Raw genomic sequence first — 20,947 nt, forward strand, 5'->3', positions numbered from 1 at the left:
GTAAAATATACATAACATACAATTTACTATTTTAACTATTTAAAGCTTATTGTTCAATGGCATTAAGTACATTCTCACTGTTGAGCAATCATCACCACCGTCCATTTCCAGAACTTTTTCATCTTCCCGAACTGAAACTCTGTACCCACTAAACGGTAATTCTCCTCCCCCTTCCCCCTCACCATGCTATAATACTTCCTGTCTCTACGAATTGACTGCTCTAGGTACCTCACAGAAGTGGAATCGTACAGTATTAGTCCTTGTGTGGCTGGCTTATTTCACTTAGGATAATGAGTAATTTTTGATATGGATGTTTGTTTGCTTTCTCATTCTGTATGAAAAAAAGAGTTCCGTTACTGGGTCACTTGTTTTTGCCCTTTGGTATTCAGATGGTCTGAGGAGGAAGAGATCTGTACTGAAACAGCATTACACAAATTTTACCGAAGTGAACAAAAATAAGGGTGCTGCTTTTTTCTCTATTTCTGATAAATCTGTCCCTTATTTGACACTCACCCCTTTTCCTGGGGTTTCCATGGCAAGTATAGGCCAGGAGGGAAGTCCCTCAGCATCCCTCCTTCTCCATGGCACCCCACAATGGCCGAAAGGCCGGCCCACAGCCCGTGGGTCTTCCCCATCCTGTGCCCTGACTCCTTCCTTTGAAGTGAATCCACAGCGGACCACAAACTGCTATCCTGTGTGTGTCTGCTTTGGACACAAAAGAGTATCTCTTCCTTTCAGTACAAAATGGAGCACTTGATTAAGGTGTGATATAATTGCTTTGTGAGAGAGTTTGCCCTGAAAATGTTCTTGGCTTTTCTGAAGCGGACTGCATGCTTGTTTGTGTTTGTACCACATGCTAATCTCACGAATGGCCCTGTTCTGCCAGTGGGAGGACAAATAGCTGTTCTTTTGCTCTTGTGCCCACGGAAAGCTCCCCACTTCTCCTTGCCCTGTTGCCATAGTACTGAGACATAGTTCTTCAAAATAGGGAAGGAATCTCTCTGGGCAGTTGGGAACTTAGCAAACTGAGAACATACGTAGGCCTCAATTATTAACAGATGCTGGTGTAAATACCTAGTTATCGATAGTCGTAAGCGTGGCTGGAATTTATAGGTGAATTTTACTGTCACTTGGGGGGTGTATAGGAAAGGATAGATGAATGGGCTCTTTATTCTAGTCCCACAGATTCTTCTGTGAGCATCAGAATTGTCATACAAGGTCAGACCATGGGCCTTACAACAGAGAGCTCAGGTTTTCCCGGTACTTACGTTCCCAGCATAGGGAGTAGGCAGTGACAGTACAGTCATGCTCCTCCAGCTCCCTCGAAGGATCGAAGGTGCAGCCCCAACTAGAGGAGTCCTTTAAGAATCAGGATTTGTGCATAATCTTCTGTGAGAAATTTTTATTTTCAACCTTTATCAGCTCTTAGAGTCAAAATTGCTTTAAGAGAACTTTTAAAGGGCCATATCGCTCATTGGTGGGGCTGTGGGATGAGAGCTGCACCGCGCGGGACGAGTCGCCGGCGGCGCCCGACGGAGCAGAAGGGGAGAGGGCATGGAGCTGGAGGGGTGTCTGTGCAGCCCTCCTTACCTTTGTTCAGACGCACCTCCCAGAGGCTGACCTCAGCGGCTGGGATGAGGTCATCTTCTGTGTGCTCGGGGTCCTTGAGGACCTGGGCCCCTCAGGCCCATCGGAGGAGAATTTCGATATGGAGGCCTTCACTGAGATGATGGAGGCCTATGTGCCTAGCTTCGCCCACATCCCAAGGGGTACAAGAGGGGAAATGATGCAGAGGCTCTCAGGGCAGTTGAGTGGTGCCAGGAACAAAGAGAACCTGCAACCACAGAACTCTGAGGTCCAAGGTCAGGTATCTATCGCCCCAGAGCCTCTGCAGCGGTTCAAAGAAGAGACGATGCCTTCTCCGACTGCTGCTCGGGACACCCAAGAAGAGGCATCCGGCGCTGAGGAGGAGCTGCTGCCGGGGGTGGACGTACTTCTGGAGGTGTTCCTTCCCTGTTCGGTGGAGCAGGCCCAGTGGGTGTTGGCCAGAGCTCGAGGGGACTTGGAAGAAGCTGTGCAGATGCTGGTAGAGGGGAAGGAGGAGAGGCCTCCAGCCTGGGATGGCCCCAACCAGGACCTGCCCAGGCGCCTCAGAGGCCCCCAAAAGGATGAGCTGAAGTCCTTCATCCTGCAGAAAGAAGTACATGATGGTGGATAGCGCAGAGGATCAGAAGATTCGCCGGCCTATGGCTCCTAAGGAGGCTCCCAAGAAGCTGATCCAGTACATCGACAGCCAGGTAGTGAGCACCGAAGGGGAGCAATTCAAAGATGTGCGGGACCCTGAGGCTGAGGAAATGAAGGCCACGTACGTCAACCTCAAGCCAGCCAGAAAGTACCGCTTCCACAGGGGCACTCGCCAGCCTCTGCCCGAGCCGTCTAGGCTCAGATCCCAGAGGGACGCAGGGGCCCTGCATCCCCACACAGGGCCCGCCCTAACTCCTGTCCCCCATCTTTCCCTACTTCCTTGCTCCACAGTGCTAACCTGCTCTTGGAGCTGCCATGGGCACGGTAGAGGTAGCCCCAGGAAAAACAAACAAACAGAACAAAACAAAAGGGCCGTATCATTTCTGTGTGGTGTCCTAAATAGCAATATTGATGTATTATTTCAAAATGATTTGTTTTCTTATTATTTTTTATGTTTATAAACAAATGGGAATTTAGCAACATTTATTAGAATTTGTGGAGGCAGTTTCTAAAGGGCAAGGGCACATAAAAGATGATTCTTTTTTTTTTTTTTTTTTTTTTTGGTTCAAAAACATCCCTTTAGTGGTAACTGGACTTGAATGCAGCAGAAAATATTTTAAAATAATGTTTGAGTGGAAATGTAAAGTGATACAGCCGCTATAGAAAGAAGTATGGTTTTCCCTCAAAAAACCATATGATCCAGCAGTTCCACTTCTGGGATATACCCCAAAGAATTGAAAGCAGGGTTTTGAAGAGATATTTGTTCATAGCAGCAGCATTCACAGTAGTCAAAAGGTGGAAATAATCCGTATCCATCAGTGGATGAATGGGTAAACAAAATGTGGTACATACATGTAATGGAGTATTATTCAACCTTTAAAAAGGAAGGAGAATCTCACATATGCTACAACATGGATGAACCTTGTGGACATTATGCTAAGTGAAATAAGCCAGTCACAAAAGGACAAATACTGTATGATCTCACTTACATGAGGTACCTAGGGCTTTCAAATTCATAGGGACAGAAAGTACAATAGAATAGTGGTTTCCAGGGAGAGGGAATGGGCGGGTTGATGAACAGTTCTGGAGATGGATGGTGGTGATGGTTACACAACAGTGGGGATGTATTTAATGCCACTGAATCGTATGCATAAAAATGGTTAAAATGGTAAATTTTATGTTACGTGTATTTTACCACAGTAAAAAAAAAAAAATTTGACCAGCAGAGGTGTAAAATGATAGAATACAGATCAGCTCAAGGTGGGAAATACTGATCTTGAAGGTTTAACACGATCCATAGATTGTTTCATCATTGCTCAAATAAGGCCGTTATAAACCTTTACCCAGCGTTTCGGATCTCCAGCCCCTTTCCATGGGCACCTTCACTCACTATATCATGCCTCTTTTCCTGGAATGTCCAAAACCCTGGTGTAAAGAGTGCAAAGGGCTGTGCATGAGCACATGGCCAGCTAGGCACCCTCATGCCCCACTGGTGGCAAAATAAGTTAGTGCAACCCTTTGTGAAGACAGTCTGGGGAAGTCTGTGAAGAGCATAACCATGATCACGCCCACTATCCCTTTTAGCCCTCTGAGGACAGAGGCTAATGGACACATGTGGCCCTCTCTCCTTAAATGCTTGCCAGCCCACCGCCCATCTAGCCCTGAGTCCATCCTTTCCTTCATTCTGCTCTCGAGTCCAGTCCCTCTATGTGCTGGGCGGCATGGTGCTGAGAGCTGCACATACACCCGTGTTGGGTCAGGATGGGGAGAGGCGGTGCGGAGGTGTGTGGAGAGCACGCAGCTAGGCCCTGATATGTGTTAACTATCTAGTAAGTAATGTCTAGGCGTTGTCTTCATCAGGGTTCTCCAGAGAAACAGACCAATAGGGTATGTCTCTGTGTGTGTGTGTGTGTGTGTGTGTGTGTGTGTGTGTGTGTGTGTGATATATATAAGAGATGTAGTATAAGGGCAATAAGACCCACATGATTATGGAGGCCGACAAGTCCCAAGAGCTGCAGTCAGGAAGCTGGGGACCCAGGAGAGCCATTGGTGTAAGTTCCAGTCCAAAGGCTGGCAAGCTTGAGAACCAGGAAGAACCAATGTTTCAGTTCAGGTCTCAAGGCAGGAAAATCTGGAAGGCTATCAGGCAGGAGGAGTTAGTTCCTTTTTTACTCAGGGGAGTATTGGCCTATTTGGTGTCTTCAACTGATTGAATGAGGCCCACCACGTTAGAGAAGGCAGTCTGCTTTACTCAGTCTGCTGATTCACATGTTAATCTCATCCAGATATATCTTCACAGACACACCTAGCATAATGTTTTACCGAATGTCTGGGCACCTTGTGGCCTGGTCAAGTTGACACGTAAAATTAACCATCATGGTGTTATTTACTAAAATGATTTAGAATTAATTGTGCTGCCTAAATCATTATTGTAGTTACAATTGCTTTTCAACTCAGTTTTGAATTTAAGAGTGACATCATGAAAAGTCCTGAATCAAGTTCTTTTCTGCACTTGGTTAAGTCTGGACTGCCATTTAGATGATTCAAAAAAAGTATTAGGCCCAGAACTTACAGGATCAATACATTTTTGTTTATGGAGTGATAGCATGAATGTGACAAGGGGAACAACTTGGAAGTTCCTTGGCCTTCCCTGTTTCCATCTGAGCCCTCCAGCATATGGTGCTGGCTGAGGGTCATCCATGGGTGAGGCAAGAGCATCTCAGAGCCAAGTATCAGCGTCAAGGCTAAGATGTGGAGTCCTCAGTTAGGGTCCCTGGACCTTGTACAGCATATACCACCTGGCCTTGGCTTCAGCGAGCTCTGCTGCTTGTGAAGAGAGATCAGCTGAGGCCTCCACCCTCAGTCCCACCTGCCTTCCCAAGCCCTGGATTTGGATGTTTGCCTGGGCTCTGGCAAGCTTCTTCTCTATCTGCATTGGTTGTAACTTGGGTGGAACCCCGCGCTGGGGCCCTCTGGAGCCTCAGCTGCCTGGGCCAGAGGAGAGGAGTAGAATCTGGGCTGGTAGCTTGAGGGCAGGGGAACCAGCCCAGCTGAGCATCTGCCCCCACAGGGCATGGCCAGCATTGAATCACCGGGGGGTGTGGCAAACTCAGACTTGTATGTTGGCTACTTGGGGGTTACGGCTGAGGAGCAGAAGTTTTTAAGCAGTGGGAATGCTCCCAGGTGCTGTAGCCGCCAGTGTGATGCTGACCACCACAAGAGCCAGGCCAGGCAGCAGGATCCTGAGAAGCAAACCCAGGCATCCTGCCACGGGGGGGTCCCCAGGGGCCGTGCTGCACTGGCCGTGCAGGTTCCCAGCCCTCGCCCCTGCGAACCTGACCTCAGGCTTAGGAGAGCAGGTCTAACGCCAGCCCCTGCTGGTGCCTGTTGGCTGCCTCACCAGAGGTGGTGCAGGTCCTCAGTGCCTGGTGCTGTGAGGCCCTGGGAAAGGGTACCTCTTACTTAAGATGGGAGGAGAGGGAGACCTGGAGAAGAATCCACTTCAGCCCCCTGAGAACAGGGCTAGGTCCCCTCTCACTGAATATGATAGAAGTTCTCCTAATGCCAAGTTCCTATAGCCCTTGCTTCCTAGGGAGGCGGCAGTGTGACCCCACATGGTGGTTCCCAGGACACGGGAAGCACTTGGTCTGCAGTGGCCGATCCATACCCCAAGCCCCCTGTGCTCCCCACTCCATGTGGTCACGTTCTCCCCATCTCTGCACGGACTCTGGCCCCTCAGTGCCTCAGCCACCTGACAAGGGCTGAGTGGTCACCGCGTGAGAATTGCAGGGACTTCGTTTATCTTTGTGTTTTTCCCAAGGATCTGACCCCCTAGTGATCACTTGTTACCTAGTGAAAACTAGAATCAGATCTGGGGTTGAAAGCAACATTTAGCCAACACGCCCTGGTTCCTGACCTGTGTGTGCTGACATAAAATCCTCCCTTCCCCAACTTACCAATGTATATATTTTTAAAATTTTATTTATTTTTGGCTGCGTTGGGTCTTTGTTGCTGCGCGCGGGCTTTCTCTAGTTGCGGCAAGCGGGAGCTACTCTTCGTTGCAGTGCGCGGGCTTCTCACTGCGGTGGCTTCTCTTGTTGCGGAGCACGGGTTCTAGGTGCGCGGGCTTCAATAGTTGTGGCACGTGGGCTCAGTAGTTGTGGCTCGCGGGCTCAGTAGTTGTGGCACACGGGCTTAGTTGCTCCGCGGCATGTGGGGTCTTCCCGGACCAGGGATCGAACCCGTGTCCCCTGCATTGGCAGGCAGATTCTTAACCTCTGCGTCACCAGGGAAGTCCCTCACCAATGTATTTTGAAAAGCCTGTCAGATTTTCTAACAAGAACTAAATATGAGTTAACGTTAATACCCCATTGCTATTTTTAAAACTCCAATTGCTATATAAACGCATTTCACCTAAATAAAAATAGATTTGTTAAGTAAGCCAACCGTGAGTTGGGTCAGCATTTGTAAAAGTGTCTGATATACAGGCCTCTTCCTGGAATATGAATTCATTAGAACTTCAAAAGCAAAACAGCATGAGGTTGGACACTTTGCTGGAGCACTGGAGAGTTCTCAGCCAATGAGAGGCTAGATGGATTGATATTTGTTAAATTGAGATTCTGTTTGTACTGCCTTCAATTTAGTCCTTTCTCAAGATTTGGGGGTTCCCCTTCAAATCTAGTTTGTTGACTGTTTTAATCATAAAAGATTTTGTCAAATGCTTTTTTCTACATCTACTGAGATGATCATGTGGTTTTTGTGAAAGCTGTAAATTTAAGTTACACTGCCTCCACCTAAGGGGAAATGTGACTTTTTGGAAAATACATAAATGGATAAGATTCAGCAGTGTAATACCCGAATCTGAGGCACTAGTACTGGCTTCAGCAAAACTCCTCTGATGCAACTATTTTGTTAACCTCAGGGCTCACCGGTCATGAGAAACTAAGTTGGGTAAGGGTAGAGCATTTTCTAGCCCTGGAGCTATTGGGTTGGCCAAAAAGTTTGTTTGGGTTTTTCCGTAACATCTTACGAAAAACCTGAACTACCTTTTTGGCTAACCCAATATATCCCTCACTGCAGAAGACAAATAGAAAGTTCCTAAAGAGTGGGAGGCCAGGCAGAATATTCCCCAGTTACATCACTCATGCTTTCCCCCCACAAGCTTCTCTCAGCATCTGAAGAGCTTAGTCCCTGCTACTGGCAGGGACTTCCTTTACTTCACATGCCCTGTCCTTGCTCACTCTGCCTCCTGGGAGCTTGAGGTTCGGACCCTCAAGCAGTTGGAAATTAGCAGACTTCCTTCTGTTCACTATGGACTTGATCTAAGAATCCAGTTTGAACTACAGGCTCAGCAAGGACTTCTTGGTGTTCGCCCTCTCCCCACCCACTTGCAAACCCTGCCATGATGGCTACTGATCCAGTGGGTGGGCATGCACAGCGCCATGGTTTCCAAGCAAGGAAAACTGCCGTTCCTCTCAAAGTTATCGTTCCCAGTCACTTCATTAGCGGGAAGTTGCATAATTGGTACCCAGCTCCCCTGCCTAAATATGGTAGGACTACGTGCTGGCAACTTTTAAAGTCCAGCAATCCCAGATCCTTTCTAGGACCAGTAAGACACTTTGGTGGTACTTTGGAACCATGGTGCGGAGGTTCTCATCCTTGGCTGCACCTTGGAGTCTCCCTTGAAGCTTTAAAGAAACACTGATGCCTGCGACTCACCACAAGGCTCTGATTTAATTGGGCTGGAGTGTGGCCTGAGGTTTTTATCTTTTTCTAAGTTCTCCAGGTGATTGTAATGTGCAGCCAAAGTAGAGACCTCTGTACTAGCTATCAGCTAAGTAAAGAAACCACTAGCTTGGATGAGAAGTCACATACCAAATGGCAGATCCTCAAATGGACATTAGCTTAGTTAATTATTGCTGCTATTTCAAATATTGTTAGCAGTTTGTCAGTTTTTTTATCAGAAAGACTTTTCCTTAAACATGGATTTTTTTTCCAAGTTTGCTGCATTTTCAGTTATGACTTTATTATTACTTTCATAGCATCTACTTGTATATAATAGTAACACATGACTCGCTTAAGAGAAGTTTTCGTTGGAGCAAAATTTCCTGCATTAGGGCAATGGCTACACATTGGGATCATCTAGTACAGTGGTCCTTCAACTTGGTTATACATCTGAATCACCTAGGGGGCTTTTAAGTTCCAGAGCCTCAGCCTTGCCCTAGGCCAGTGACTTCAGACTTTCTGTGACTGATCTTTAGCATCAGCATATTTGAAAGCTCCCCAGGTGATTCCACTATGCCCCTGAGTTTGAGTCAGCCTAGAACAGCATTCTCAAACTTTCATGAGATAAGCATCCCCTGGAGATTTGTTAATATGCAGCTTCTGATTCAGTGGGACTGGGGTGGGGGCCTTAGACTCTGCATTTCTAACAAGTTCCCACATGGTGATGGTAGATGCTCCTATGAGACATGGGAGAGTCTCACATGAGAACAGATAAGAGACCAATGGTGCTGGTCTATAGCAACATCTCACTTAAGTGGCAAGAACCTAGAGAGCTAAAAAAAAAGAAAAAGAAAAAAAAAATATACTGAGCCTGGGCCCTATTACAAGTGAATTTAATTTGATTGCACTGGGTGGGGTCCAGAATTGACAAGTTTTAAAAGCTCCCCAGGTGGTGGTGATATTGAATCCCAGGTGGAGAACCCCAGCAGTATTAGGGACTAGCTCTGCCTCCTGTGGTATAAATGGTTAATAAATGGTATCAGGTGGAGGAGGAAAGGGAGAAGACCAAAACAAGGCCAGGAGGGACCCCCCTCCAGCCAGAAGAACCCCTGGACCTGCCAAGGGATGTCTTATCTAAAAAAAGGTCCCTCTGTAGAGAGAACTCACCATAAGGCTACCAGATTTTTTTCAACTCATCTTACGCCCCTGCTTTGCATATTGTTTGAATATATTTACATGTTGACTATCAAGAGGCCCTAACTCCAAATATGTAAGATAAAATAAAATAAGTTAGATCTTGCGCCTGCTGCAATTGTATTCATACGCAGTAGTCAGTGCTGAACACAACTCAAGTAGGGAACAGATTTTGAAACAGCCGGAGATGGTGGAAGGAGAGGACATGCCAGCAGTACGGGAGGAGGGAGGCTTGGGGAAGCCGCGATGGGCTCCTGCCATCTGCCCAGTGACAGCCCCCTCGGGGACCTCAGAGTCTGCAACAGGACCTGAAGCCCAAACCTCCTCTACACCTTTCTCCTCCTTAGTATTCCAAACAGTCTTGCTGCCTTTGATCTTTCTCCCTGAAGCTTCATTCTGTACAGGCCTTTAGCCTTCCTGAGCTGCTTGCAGGCCATCCTCTGGGTGTTCCTCCCTGGACCTTCCGGACTTGACCTGTATCTTTTGGCCCGCCTCCCCGCAGTGCTCAGCACAGTGCGGGTCAGGGCAGTCTCATGCAGTCGGTTGTACGGGGTGTGCCCTGCTCAGGGTGCCTACAGAGGCCACGCGTGGGGCTGAGCTTCAGCTCTCCTCTACGCATCAAAGTTGCCGCCTCAGGAGCAGGAGGCACCTCTTTGCCCTTCCACCTGCTGGCAGGCTCGAGGGGACACCTTTTTCTAATTTGCACAAAGGGACCTGCCAGGTGTGCTAGTGGAGACCCTGCGCAGGTCACCCAGTGCATGCTTCCTAAGTGCTCACTGAATGTATGAACAAGAGAACAAAGTAGAGGCAGTGAGGATAAATAAGAGGTTTCCACAGTCATCTAGGTAAAGGTGAACGAGGCCCCAAACTAGGACGTCATCTGTGTTTACAGGAAGGAGGAGATAAACAAAGGAGAAGCAACAGGCCATGGGTTGGGTTAAAGCTTCCAGGATGGCAGAGGAGAGAGGGAATAAAAATGACCTCTGACCTGTAATCACCACTAAAACTTGACTCTTGCCCAAGAAGAATAAGGACAGTATGGTGGCAGATCAGTCTTACATACCCACTTCTGGACAGCTGGCTTTGGTTGGGTAACGAGGTAACAGGAATTCTGTGCTCTTGTGCGCAAGACCCTGTGGTAAGCAACGTGGGGGAGACGTTAAGACCTCCCCTCCCTCGGTGAGCTTGTGATCTAGTTGAGGGCCCTTGTGTCCAACAAGATTCCTGATGCCGGTCTACACGGACCAGCGTCACACGTGGGTGACATGTGTCAGATGATCATAGTAGCTATGGACGTACGTACTGCTTTACTGCCTGTGGTGAGCTCCCCCCGGTATGACATAGCTATTACGTTGCTTCTCACCTAAGAGGAAGTTGACATTCTTGCTTGCTTCTCACCCCATCTTCTGACTGCCAGTCACACTATTGGCATGAACCACATAAAATTAGCATTTTTGTAGGCCAAAATGGTTAGATATCAGCCATTTCATATAGGTGGTTCTTACACTCTCCACCATATTATGCTGCCACTTGAGACCTTTCAAGTGATTTTATTGGTTTGTTTTAAGCCTATTATAAAAGGATTTTTTTTAAAAGAGTGACACAGGGGCTTCCCTGGTGGCGCAGTGGTTAAGAATCCGCCTTCCAATGCAGGGGACACGGGTTCAAGCCCTGGTTCCGGAAGATCCCACATGCCGCAGAGCAGCTGGGCCCGTGAGCCACAATTACTGAGCCTGCGCGTCTGGAGCCTGTGCTCCGCAACAAGAGAGGCCGCGATAGTGAGAGGCCCGCGCACTGCGATGAAGAGTGGCCCCCACTTGCCACAACTGGAGAAAGCCCTCGCACAGAAACGAAGACCCAACACAGCCATAAATAAATAAAAATAAATTTAAAAAAAATAAAGATAAAAAGAGTGACGCTTTTTCTGGTAAATGTGCAAAATAGGAAAAAACTGTGCAGAAGCAGAAAAATCTTTTATTTGTTTGTTTATTTTTGGCTGTGTCGGGTCTTTGTTGCTGTGCATGGGCTTTCTCTAGTTGTGTCGAGTGGGAGCTACTCTTCGTTGCGGTGCACAGGCTTCTCAATGCGGTAGCTTCTCTTGTTGCGGAGCACAGGCTCTAGGCACGCGGGCTTCAGTAGTTGCGGCATGCAGGCTCAGTAGTTGTGGCTTGTGGGTTCTAGAGCGCAGTCTCAGTAGTTGTGGCTCATGGGCTTAGTTGCTCTGCAGCATGTGGGATCTTCCTGGACCAGGGCTCGAACCCGTGTCCCCTGCATTGGCAGGCGGATTCTTTTTTTTAATAAATTTATTTATTTATTTATTTTTGGCTGCTTTGGGTCTTTGTTGCTGTGCGCGGGCTTTCTCTAGTTGCGGCGAGTGGGGGCTACTCTTTCATTGTGGTGCGCAGGCTTCTCATTGCAGTGGCTTCTCTTGTTGCGGAGCATGGGCTGTAGGCATGCGGGCTTCAGTAGTTGTAGCACACGGGCTCAGTAGTTGTGGCTCACGGGATTAGTTGCTCTGCGGCATGTGGGATCTTCCCGGACCAGGGCTTGAACCCGTGTCCCCTGCATTGGCAGGCGGATTCTCAACCACTGCACCACCAGGGAAGTCCCTGGAAGCAGAAAAGTCTTAATCCCAAATTCTACAGTTCAGAGGCATCCCTAATCACATTTTGATGTATTTCCTTCCATATATTTTTCTTTGCATTTTTTATAAAGTTGAGATGTTATTGCATATGTAATGTTATATCCTCTGTTTAAAAATAACAATCTTCACTTAACATTAAATATTTTTATAAACACAATTTTTAATGATGGCGTAATATTCCATTGAATGTAGGTACTGTAATTTATCCCACTGTTGGACCTAAAGGTTATTTTCAGTTCTTAATATTATATATATCTAGTTTTATTCCTGAACATTTTCTTAAGATAGATCCCTGTCTTAATCCATTTGGGCTGCTGTAACAGAATAGCATAGACTGGGTGGCTTATAAACAACAGAAATTTATTTCTCACAATTCTGGAGGCTGGGGAGTCCAAGATCAATGCTCTGGAAGATTCAGTGTCTGATAAGAATGTACTTCCTGGTTCATAAATGTCAGCCTTTTCACTATGTCCTCCTGTGGCAGAAGGGACTAGAGACCTCTCTGGTGTCTCTTTTATAAGGACATTATTCTCCTAGGTTCTGCCCTCGTGACTTAGTCACCTCCCAAATGCCCCACCTCCACATACCATCATATTGGGGATTATGTTTCAACATATGAATTTTGGGGGGGACACATTTAATCTATAGCAATTCCCAAAAGGAATTGGGTCAAATTACTTGAAATTACTGGGTCAAAAATCAGGAAACTTTTTTAAGTGTCTTGATTTGTAGCATCCTTTGGCTTTCCAGAATGCATGTGCCCCTGGATTAACTTTAGCCATGATGGCAGAGCCAATCCTTTGCTGGTTCTGGTTTGGTTACCAGTGATAAATGCTGTTTTTAAAGATGAGAGGGTCTAAAGATGAATGGTCAAAAAAGACTTGGCAGTCAGGTGGACATTGAACGAAGCTCGAAAGATCTGTAAGTTTCAAATAAACCTTGAAGCTAGAAAGATCTGTAAGTTTCAAATAAACCTAGGGGAAATACTTTTCGAGCAGAAGCAAAGGTACAATGGAAACAATACAGCATATTGTGGACAGTCATAATCTAATTTTCTGAGGGTGGATAGTTGCAACATGGGAATAGTGGAATATAAATTGAGAAAAGGGCTCTCAGCTGAGACTGAGCTTTAATCCTGTAGATAATGGGGAGCTGTTGAGTTTTTGAGCAGGGGATTATAAGAGGAAAATAATGTTTCAATGATTATAGGAGACTTCATCTGGGAAATCAGAAACATCTTTATGAGTGGCAGAAGATTTTTTAAATGATCATCTGTTTTAAAAAATTACACATCATATATAAACATCCTAGGAATGATTTGCTCTAGTGCTTAACATGTGACAGTGGTATGACCTGTCAGCCATGTCTGAGTGGCTCAGGCTTTGAGATTCAGGTGGTGTGGCTTGGAGATCACAGTGGCCGGATCCAAATTGGCAGTCAGAAGCTATTTCGCATGGAGGAAATCTCAGTTTTCATGAAATGAAGGTCTCTTTGGCTTTTACATGTGCAGTTACAACAAATCCTCATGAGGAGTGATTTTGCCCTAAGCATTTCTTGGTAAATAAAAATTTAATCTCTTTTAATTGCATTTTTACAATTTTAAAGGAAATGGATATGTTGCAAATTCTGGTTTCCAGTACAAATAAGTAAAATGTGGTTGTTGCTATTACATCATTATATTTTCTCTTTTTTAAGATAAATCAGATATTTTTAATCAATATACAACGATGACAGATACTTTGGGAATTCTTCAATTATCTGTCCATACTATATTTTATATCAATATTAGATAAATGTCTTGTAATATATGTATACTTTTAAAACCCATCTATATGTCACCATATCTCACATAGCACAATGCTATGTTATGCAAAAATAAGACTTCGACTCACGTTTTAGATTTTATTAAGGTTAGCTTCAAGAAAGAATGAGGGAGCCCTTAACAAAATTGATAGGCCACCAAAAAGATGCTGATTTTTTCCTTGAGATACATTGTCACAAGGCACACTAATCATGGCAAAATGTTACAACTGTGTAAAATACTTGATGGCACTAACTAACGTAGGATAACTGCTAAATGTCAAGAGCTTTCATGAAGAATACAGCTGGCATATTTTTGAAAGGATCATGCTGTTTACCCTGGGGGAGTAAAACATTAGGGTGTTACCAAGTTTGCTGGGGCTTTCACCTTTCTTTAACTGGGATTTTCATGACGTATAGCTCCATCTGTTATGGCAGGGCTGGTTTCATGGATGTGTGACCTGCACAGTCACGGATGGCCCTATGCTTAGAAGGGTCTGGTGCTTTGTGTGATGTTTTTCTGTTGCCATCTTGAAATTCCCAATAAATTTTGAACAAGGGCTCTGCACTTTTATTTTACACAGGGTGCTTCAAATTACGTAACTGGTCTTGATTGTGAAAGCTGATTTCATCTTCCTTTGCCGTGTGTTATGGGCTAAAACATGGTTTTCACGGGACCAAACTATGGACCAGGTTAGGGGAGAGGGCTGCGGTGAGCCAAGGGAGCTTCTGGCCAACTCCTCTTATTTCCACAGGAAATGGGAATGAGGCTAAACTTAGTACAATAGGAGAAGGGGAGAGAGAGCAGAGTTTACGAGCAGGCAGGGCTACTGACAGCTAGAGTTTCTCCATTAAGAACAGCAGCAGTGGCTGCCATTCCCGCTACACCCACCTACCACATCAAGCTAATAACCCCCAGGCTCCGGGTGATCGCTTCATGTGCATTATTTCCTTTAACTTAATTTTCTCAGCAACCTGCAACATGAGTATTATTTTTACAGATGAAGAATCTGAAGTTTCCAGCAATCAAGTTGCCCATAATTACAGAGCTAATAATGGTCTTTGCTGACTTAAGAAGTAGCCAACCATCCTTGTCTTGTTGTTAAAATTGAACTTGAATCACTTATTTGTCTACTTAAAAAGATTCATTGTCAGGGAGAGAGCCATAGACTTTGTTTACATAGATTGTTCATTTTCTACTTTTTACTTTCACATAATTGTAGATAGTATTGTTCTTTAGGGCCTTTTGGATGTAAATTTCTTAACTTTTTTCTCGCTGGATGCTATCTGGACAGCATACTAATGCTGGAAGTGTTTTTCCAAGAAGAGATAGCTACACCCTCCTTCTTTTCTCAGAAGATTGTGTCAGTAAACAGTATTATATATTTTTTAAACCTCAGCCAAAATGACATTCTGTTGCTTGATTATTTCTGTTGTTATTGTTTTCCTAGTTGTTATGTGTGATTATGTTCTGCCAGAAGTTAAAAAAATTATCCATGTTTTCTATTTTAATTTTGTATTAAAATAAGGTTTTTCAAAAATTTATAAATAAATTCTATTCTGGACTAATTCTAATTATGTCTTCTGCAGGAAAGCATCTCTGGCAGCTGATGTGTCCAGGCTTGGGTACAGTTCCTCACCCAATCACAAATACATTCCCCGAAGGGCAGTGCTCTATGTACCTGGAAATGATGAAAAGAAAATTAAGAAGATTCCCTCTCTGAATGTGGATTGTGCAGTCCTCGACTGTGAGGATGGTGTGGCTGTGAACAAAAAGGTAATGGCATGATTTTTCCTTATGATGGAAAAAGGAAATTAATTGAAATTTGGTGCTCTCCTGGTAGAGAGTATTTGGAAAGAGTCTACTGTACTCACCTTTTTCTGATTATCCACGTGTTCTTGACCAGCCCTTGTGTGGGTTCTGAATGTGTATGTTTCTTTTCTCCAAGAGACAGGAAGAATCCAGCCAAGATATATTTAAAACCATGGCCTTCAGTATATGTGACTATGTGTGTGTATAGAGAAAGAGATACACACTTAAAAAAAAAGAGAGAGAGATAGACACTCAATCCATTTTGGCTGTGATATTTGCTGGTTTGGGTAAATGACTTAATCCTAGAATTGTGGTGTAAATTTTTCAAACCAGTAAGATGGAATTAGGAATTTATCTCTTTTTTTTTTACTGCCAGGTATATTGTGTAGTGGCCTTATCTCTTCTGGGACAGGTGCCGATAAAAGAAAAGATAGACTTCAATGGATGAGTCACCATTTTCCCTCCTTAATTAAAGAGAAACTACACACAGAACCTTAAGGTTGCAGCTTTTGGTTGATTTTCTCATGGCCTGATCAGAGAAATGAGTCGTAGAAAATACCCAATTTGTAAATAGGTACAAAAGGTTCTTACTGGGTGGTAGCATAGTGGGTGCTTTTTGTTTCATTTTGGTTTGCCTAACTTCTTTTTCTAGGTTTTTATAATGAGCAAAGATTTGTTCAATAATTGGGTGAAATACATAAATTATTTTAACAATAACTGATGTTTGCATGGAACTTTTTAAATTAAACACATGCTTTCCCTCAACCTTCATCTATCCAGTCCCTAGACAGTGAGGTTGGGCTGGGAATGGATTGTGGGGCTGGTGGCACAGAAGGAGCTGGCCGTCTGGATTTATATCTATTTGGATAGTTTCTTTTCCTAGGTGGTCTGAAATAGCGTGGTTGTCCTATACAACTTTCTTGATTAATTGCTTTCCTTGGAGATTCTAGCAAACAAATATTTGCCTTATTTTTTTTTAAAATTAATTTACAGCATCTTTCTAATGGTCAAACCAAGGCTTTACAAGTGTTTGGGAAGGGATTAGAATAAACATGTGGAATCTAAAGCGTCTACTCGACATCTTTGGCATGCACCAAGGAAAGTGCAATTAATCTTCTTTCTCGCAGAGATTAAGGTAAACAGGGCTTTTCTTGAAGGACATAATATGATTCCAGGATGCTCCCTTCCAAAACTCATGTAGTGCACTCTAAGATTAGATACTAAACTGTAACTCTAGTTCTGTGTGACCCAGGGCAATTCACTTGACTTCTTTGCCTCAATTTTTTATCTGTACTGTGGGATGACAAAATCTTGTTTTGTCAGGGATAGGGATTATTACAAGGAATAAGCTTCATAAAATGCCTGGAGTAGCTTGATTTCCTATAGGGAATAGATTAGATAAATCCTGTAGTAGTCATGATTAGAGGGGAATTTATTTTAGCTTGTAGCACAGTGAGCCATTAGGTGCCCTGATAAACTTCTAACTGTATTTCTTCACAAACCTTGAGGCTATCTTCCTATTCCCACCTGAGGATGTTTCCTGCTACCCAGATGAGTTCGAAATATGGTTCATTCCTGCCTCATATTTCCTTACTGTTTATCTGTGTTCTGAAGCCCATCCTTATACCCGGAGCCACTACTGAGGAGGAACCTAAGGAGGGGCAGGGGAGAGAAGAGTTTATGATGGACAAGTTGTGCCCGCCATCTTGGCATCTATGTCCAGACAGTGTCTTTGTTCAGACAGTCAGAGCACTGCAGTTCTCTCTCTCTGTTTTTAAATTTATTTATTTATTTATTTATTTATTTTTATTTATTTATTTATTTGGCTGCGTCAGGTTGTAGTTGTGGCACACAGGATCTTTCGTTGCAACGTGTGGGCTCCTCTCTAGTTGTGGTGCGCGAGCTCTGTAGTTTGCGGCATGCGAGCTCAATAGTTGTGGTGCGTGGGCTTAGTTGCCCCACGGCATGTGGGATCTTAGTTCCCCGACCAGGGATCAAACCGGCGTCCCCTGCATTGCAAGACGGATTCTTAACCACTGTGTTAATTGCCAGACACACTTTTTTACGTATGCTGAACTTGGAGTCAACCAAATTTCCCTTTCTTATCCACAGAGAGTTCTGGCAAGCTAGGCTAGTACTTATAAAACACTTTTTTCCCTAATTTTATCTCATATATTTCATTTCATAGCCCTAGCCTGTCAATGTCTTTTTGGACTTTGATTTCATCATCCAACATTTATACCATCTGAGAATTTGACCAGCACACTAGAAAAATTTAACAAGTTTCTGATAGAAATGTTGAAGAGGTTGGAGCCAAGTGTTGTGCAAGCATGCCACTAGAAACTTCTGTTCAAGTTCATTTAACAAACATTTATATAATGGTGACTAAATGCCAGGCACTGTTTTAAGGGCTTTAATTTGTATAACAATCAAGTAAGTAATACTCCTTCTACAGATAAGGAAACAAGCATGGAGAGGTCAGGTTCATGAAGCAGTTCTGTGAATATGGTTATTCAGTCACCTAACTCTCCTAAAATCCAGTCTTTTCACAAGAATAGTATAAGAGATTTCATCTAATGCCATTTCAAAATGAAGACACCTTCCTGATTTACATGGTCTAGCAATACCTTCTCTCTCCACATACCTCCACCTTGCCAGAAAAATGAGGTTAGTTAGATGAGACTTGATCTTGAAGAACCCTTCAGTACTACCTAGTTGTTACCACCTTTGCTTTGAAGTGCTGGAGAGACGAAAATGGTAATAGCTACCATCTACCGAGAGTTTTCTATGTAAGAGGTGCTATAATAAATGCTTTAACTATCTCATTTACTCCTTATAGCAAAGTTTTGTCCAGGGTCATTAAATGGCAGATTTGAACCTCTTAGAATTTTTGCCAGGAATCAGCCTCAAGTTCACCTGTTGGCATATTTCATGCATAACTCACATTTCCCTCCTTTCTCGGAAAGTTAGTGCCTTGGCTTCTCTTTATCTTTTGTCACCTTTGTATACTCCGTAGTTTCCCAAAGTTTACCGACAGGAGTGCCGTGTTCACATTTGCAGATTCTTTCAGTGTCTTGGGATTTTAATGCATTTAAACCTAGGGACTTCAATTCATTTGAAATGTCCAGATAAGTCTGAAACTTCTCACGTAACTCATATTATTTTTCCTTTCTTGAAGTCACCTCTTAATCATATTTTTGTTTGTATATTATTCCTCTTGATGGAGGAGATAGAATAGAGAACATTTTCAGTGAGTTTATTTCTTACCATGTTAAAACTGTCATTTCAAATGATCTAGTTATGGTTTTGCTAAACTGAACTATTATAGCCTAATTCAACTTTCTTGGCATTATTAAAACTTAGTCACTTCATTTTAGATATTTCATTTCTTTTTTAGTGATTGACTAATTCCGTATTTCATTTGACTGACTCTGCGGAGTATGGGCTTGTAATGAAAACAAGAGGAGCTTCCACAGAGCAGTTTATAAGTATATAATACCTTCCAGCAGGCTCTAATCCTGTCCTGTTAATCCAATTTGTGTTTAAGCAGCTCCTTCATGTCAAGGATGGCGCTACCAGCTCACCTTTCCAAGCATGGATGATGAAAAGATCATCTCCACTACCCTCTTATCATCTCCTTTTCATTGTTAAATGCATGAGGAGATACAGGGCTGTCTAAGCCACTGCTTGCTGGGACACAGTGAAAATAAGCCAAGTAATGCACAGATTTCTGGTGAAATCTCCATGACACGGGGTGAGGCCAAGAAGGTAGGAGTAAAATAGATAGAGGCAGGGTTCCAGAGCTGCTATTTTGGTTGAGTAAATATTTAAATTTATTTAATATTTAAGTTTAAATATGTAAATTTTTTAATACTCAATATTTAACTAAATATTGAGTACCTACTCAACCAGGCACCATGGCAAGCAGGAGGAGAACAAAGATGGTTGCATGATCCCCAACCCAGAGGAGTCAAAGGTTGGTGGAGAGACAGGCAAAAAAAATAAATTGTAATCTAACAAGATAGGTCGATAAGAATGCATACTTTTTATTATCATTTGGTTCTACATATTTTTTTAATCTCTGTTTTGATCTCTTGCTTGAGCCATGAGATACAAAGAGGCTTCCCAAACTCTCTGTGGTGAAGAACCAGTTTGGTTATTTTTATTTGTTGTTGTTACTTTGTTTCATTTTTTAAAAAAATTCTAAACTACTGTGGACCAATACTTGTATAAAATACAATAAAAATGAATTGCTATAAAAATTAAATGCTGCTTGGGTATTGCAGCAATGTCAAGTGCTATAGAGGTTTCTAAACGCATGTTCCCTATTTTGTACTAACCTCCTGGTGGCATGGTCATGGTGAGAGTTTGTGGATAAAGAGTGGCCCACAGACCACAGTTTGAGTAGAAGGGACTTAGAAGTTTTAAATTTCTAAGTGTATATGAGGTTTTTAACTTATTCATTTGTTTCTGACCTCAAGGTTGGTTGCATGATGGTTAGAGAATGTGATCTGAATGATGCTGATTTTGGAAACTTATTGAGTTCTGCTTTATGGCCTATTACATGAGCCATTTTTGTAAATGTTTCATGTATACTTAATAAGAATGTATATTGTCTGTTTACTAGATGCAGAGTTCTATGTATTTTCCGTTAGACCAAACCTGTTAATTATATTGTTCCAATAGCTAAATCTTTAATGATTTTCATCTGCTTGATATATTAAAAATTAAGAGGCTAGTTGAAAGTTACCCTCCAATGGAGAATTCGCCAATTTCTCCCTGTAGTTCTATCAATTTTTGCTGCTGATAGTTTGAGCCTATGTTATAAGGTGTATACAAATTTAAAATTATTATATCCTCCTCGTATATTGAATTATCTATTATTATGCCTGACCCTCTTCATCCCCTGTAATGCTTTTTTCTTTATTTTTTTATTTTTTTATTATTTTTAACAACACTGCTTTGTTTTCATTATATTTTAGTCTTTTTTAAAATAAATTTATTTATTTATTTTTGGCTGCATTGGGTCTTCGTTGCTGCGCGCGGGCTTTCTCTAGTTGCGGAGAGCGGGGGCTACTCCTCGTGGCAGTGTGTGGGCTTCTCGTTGTGGTGGCTTCTCTTGTTGCGGAGCACGGACTCTAGGCATGTGGGCTTCAGTAGTTGTGACACGTGGGCTCAGTAGTTGTGGCTCACGGGCTTTAGAGCGCAGGCTCAGTAGTTGTGGCACAGGGGCTTAGTTGCTCCACGGCATGTGAGATCTTCCTGGACCAGGGCTCGAACCCGTGTCCCCTCCATTGGCAGGCGGATTCTTTACCACTGCGCCACCAGGGAAGCCCGCTTTTTTTCTTTAAAGTTTATGTGATCTGATAAGAATACACCAGGTTTCTTTCTTTTTTTTTTTTAGGCTGCATTGGGTCTTTGTTGCTGCGCACGGGCTTTCTCTAGTTGTGGCGAGCGGGGGCTACTCTTCGTTGTGGTGCGCGGGCTTCTCATTGCAGTGGCTTCTCTTGTTGCAGAACAAGGTCTCT

At 43.5% G+C, this 20,947-nt stretch overlaps 1 protein-coding gene across 4 annotated transcripts in view; it reads left to right on the forward strand.

Annotated features, from left to right (window-relative positions):
- The window catches only part of CLYBL (citramalyl-CoA lyase), a 242,064-nt gene that overhangs the window by 122,384 nt on the left and 98,733 nt on the right, over positions 1 to 20,947 (forward strand). For all 4 annotated transcript variants that reach the window (XM_068526795.1, XM_068526794.1, XM_068526793.1 and 1 more), the window contains exon 2: positions 15,197 to 15,383. In XM_068526795.1, coding sequence (XP_068382896.1) covers positions 15,197 to 15,383 — 187 coding nt within the window. The remainder of the gene's footprint in view (positions 1 to 15,196; positions 15,384 to 20,947) is intronic.

This window comes from Eschrichtius robustus, chromosome 18, assembly GCF_028021215.1.
Source record: "Eschrichtius robustus isolate mEscRob2 chromosome 18, mEscRob2.pri, whole genome shotgun sequence".
In the NCBI taxonomy this organism is placed as follows: domain Eukaryota; kingdom Metazoa; phylum Chordata; class Mammalia; order Artiodactyla; family Eschrichtiidae; genus Eschrichtius; species Eschrichtius robustus.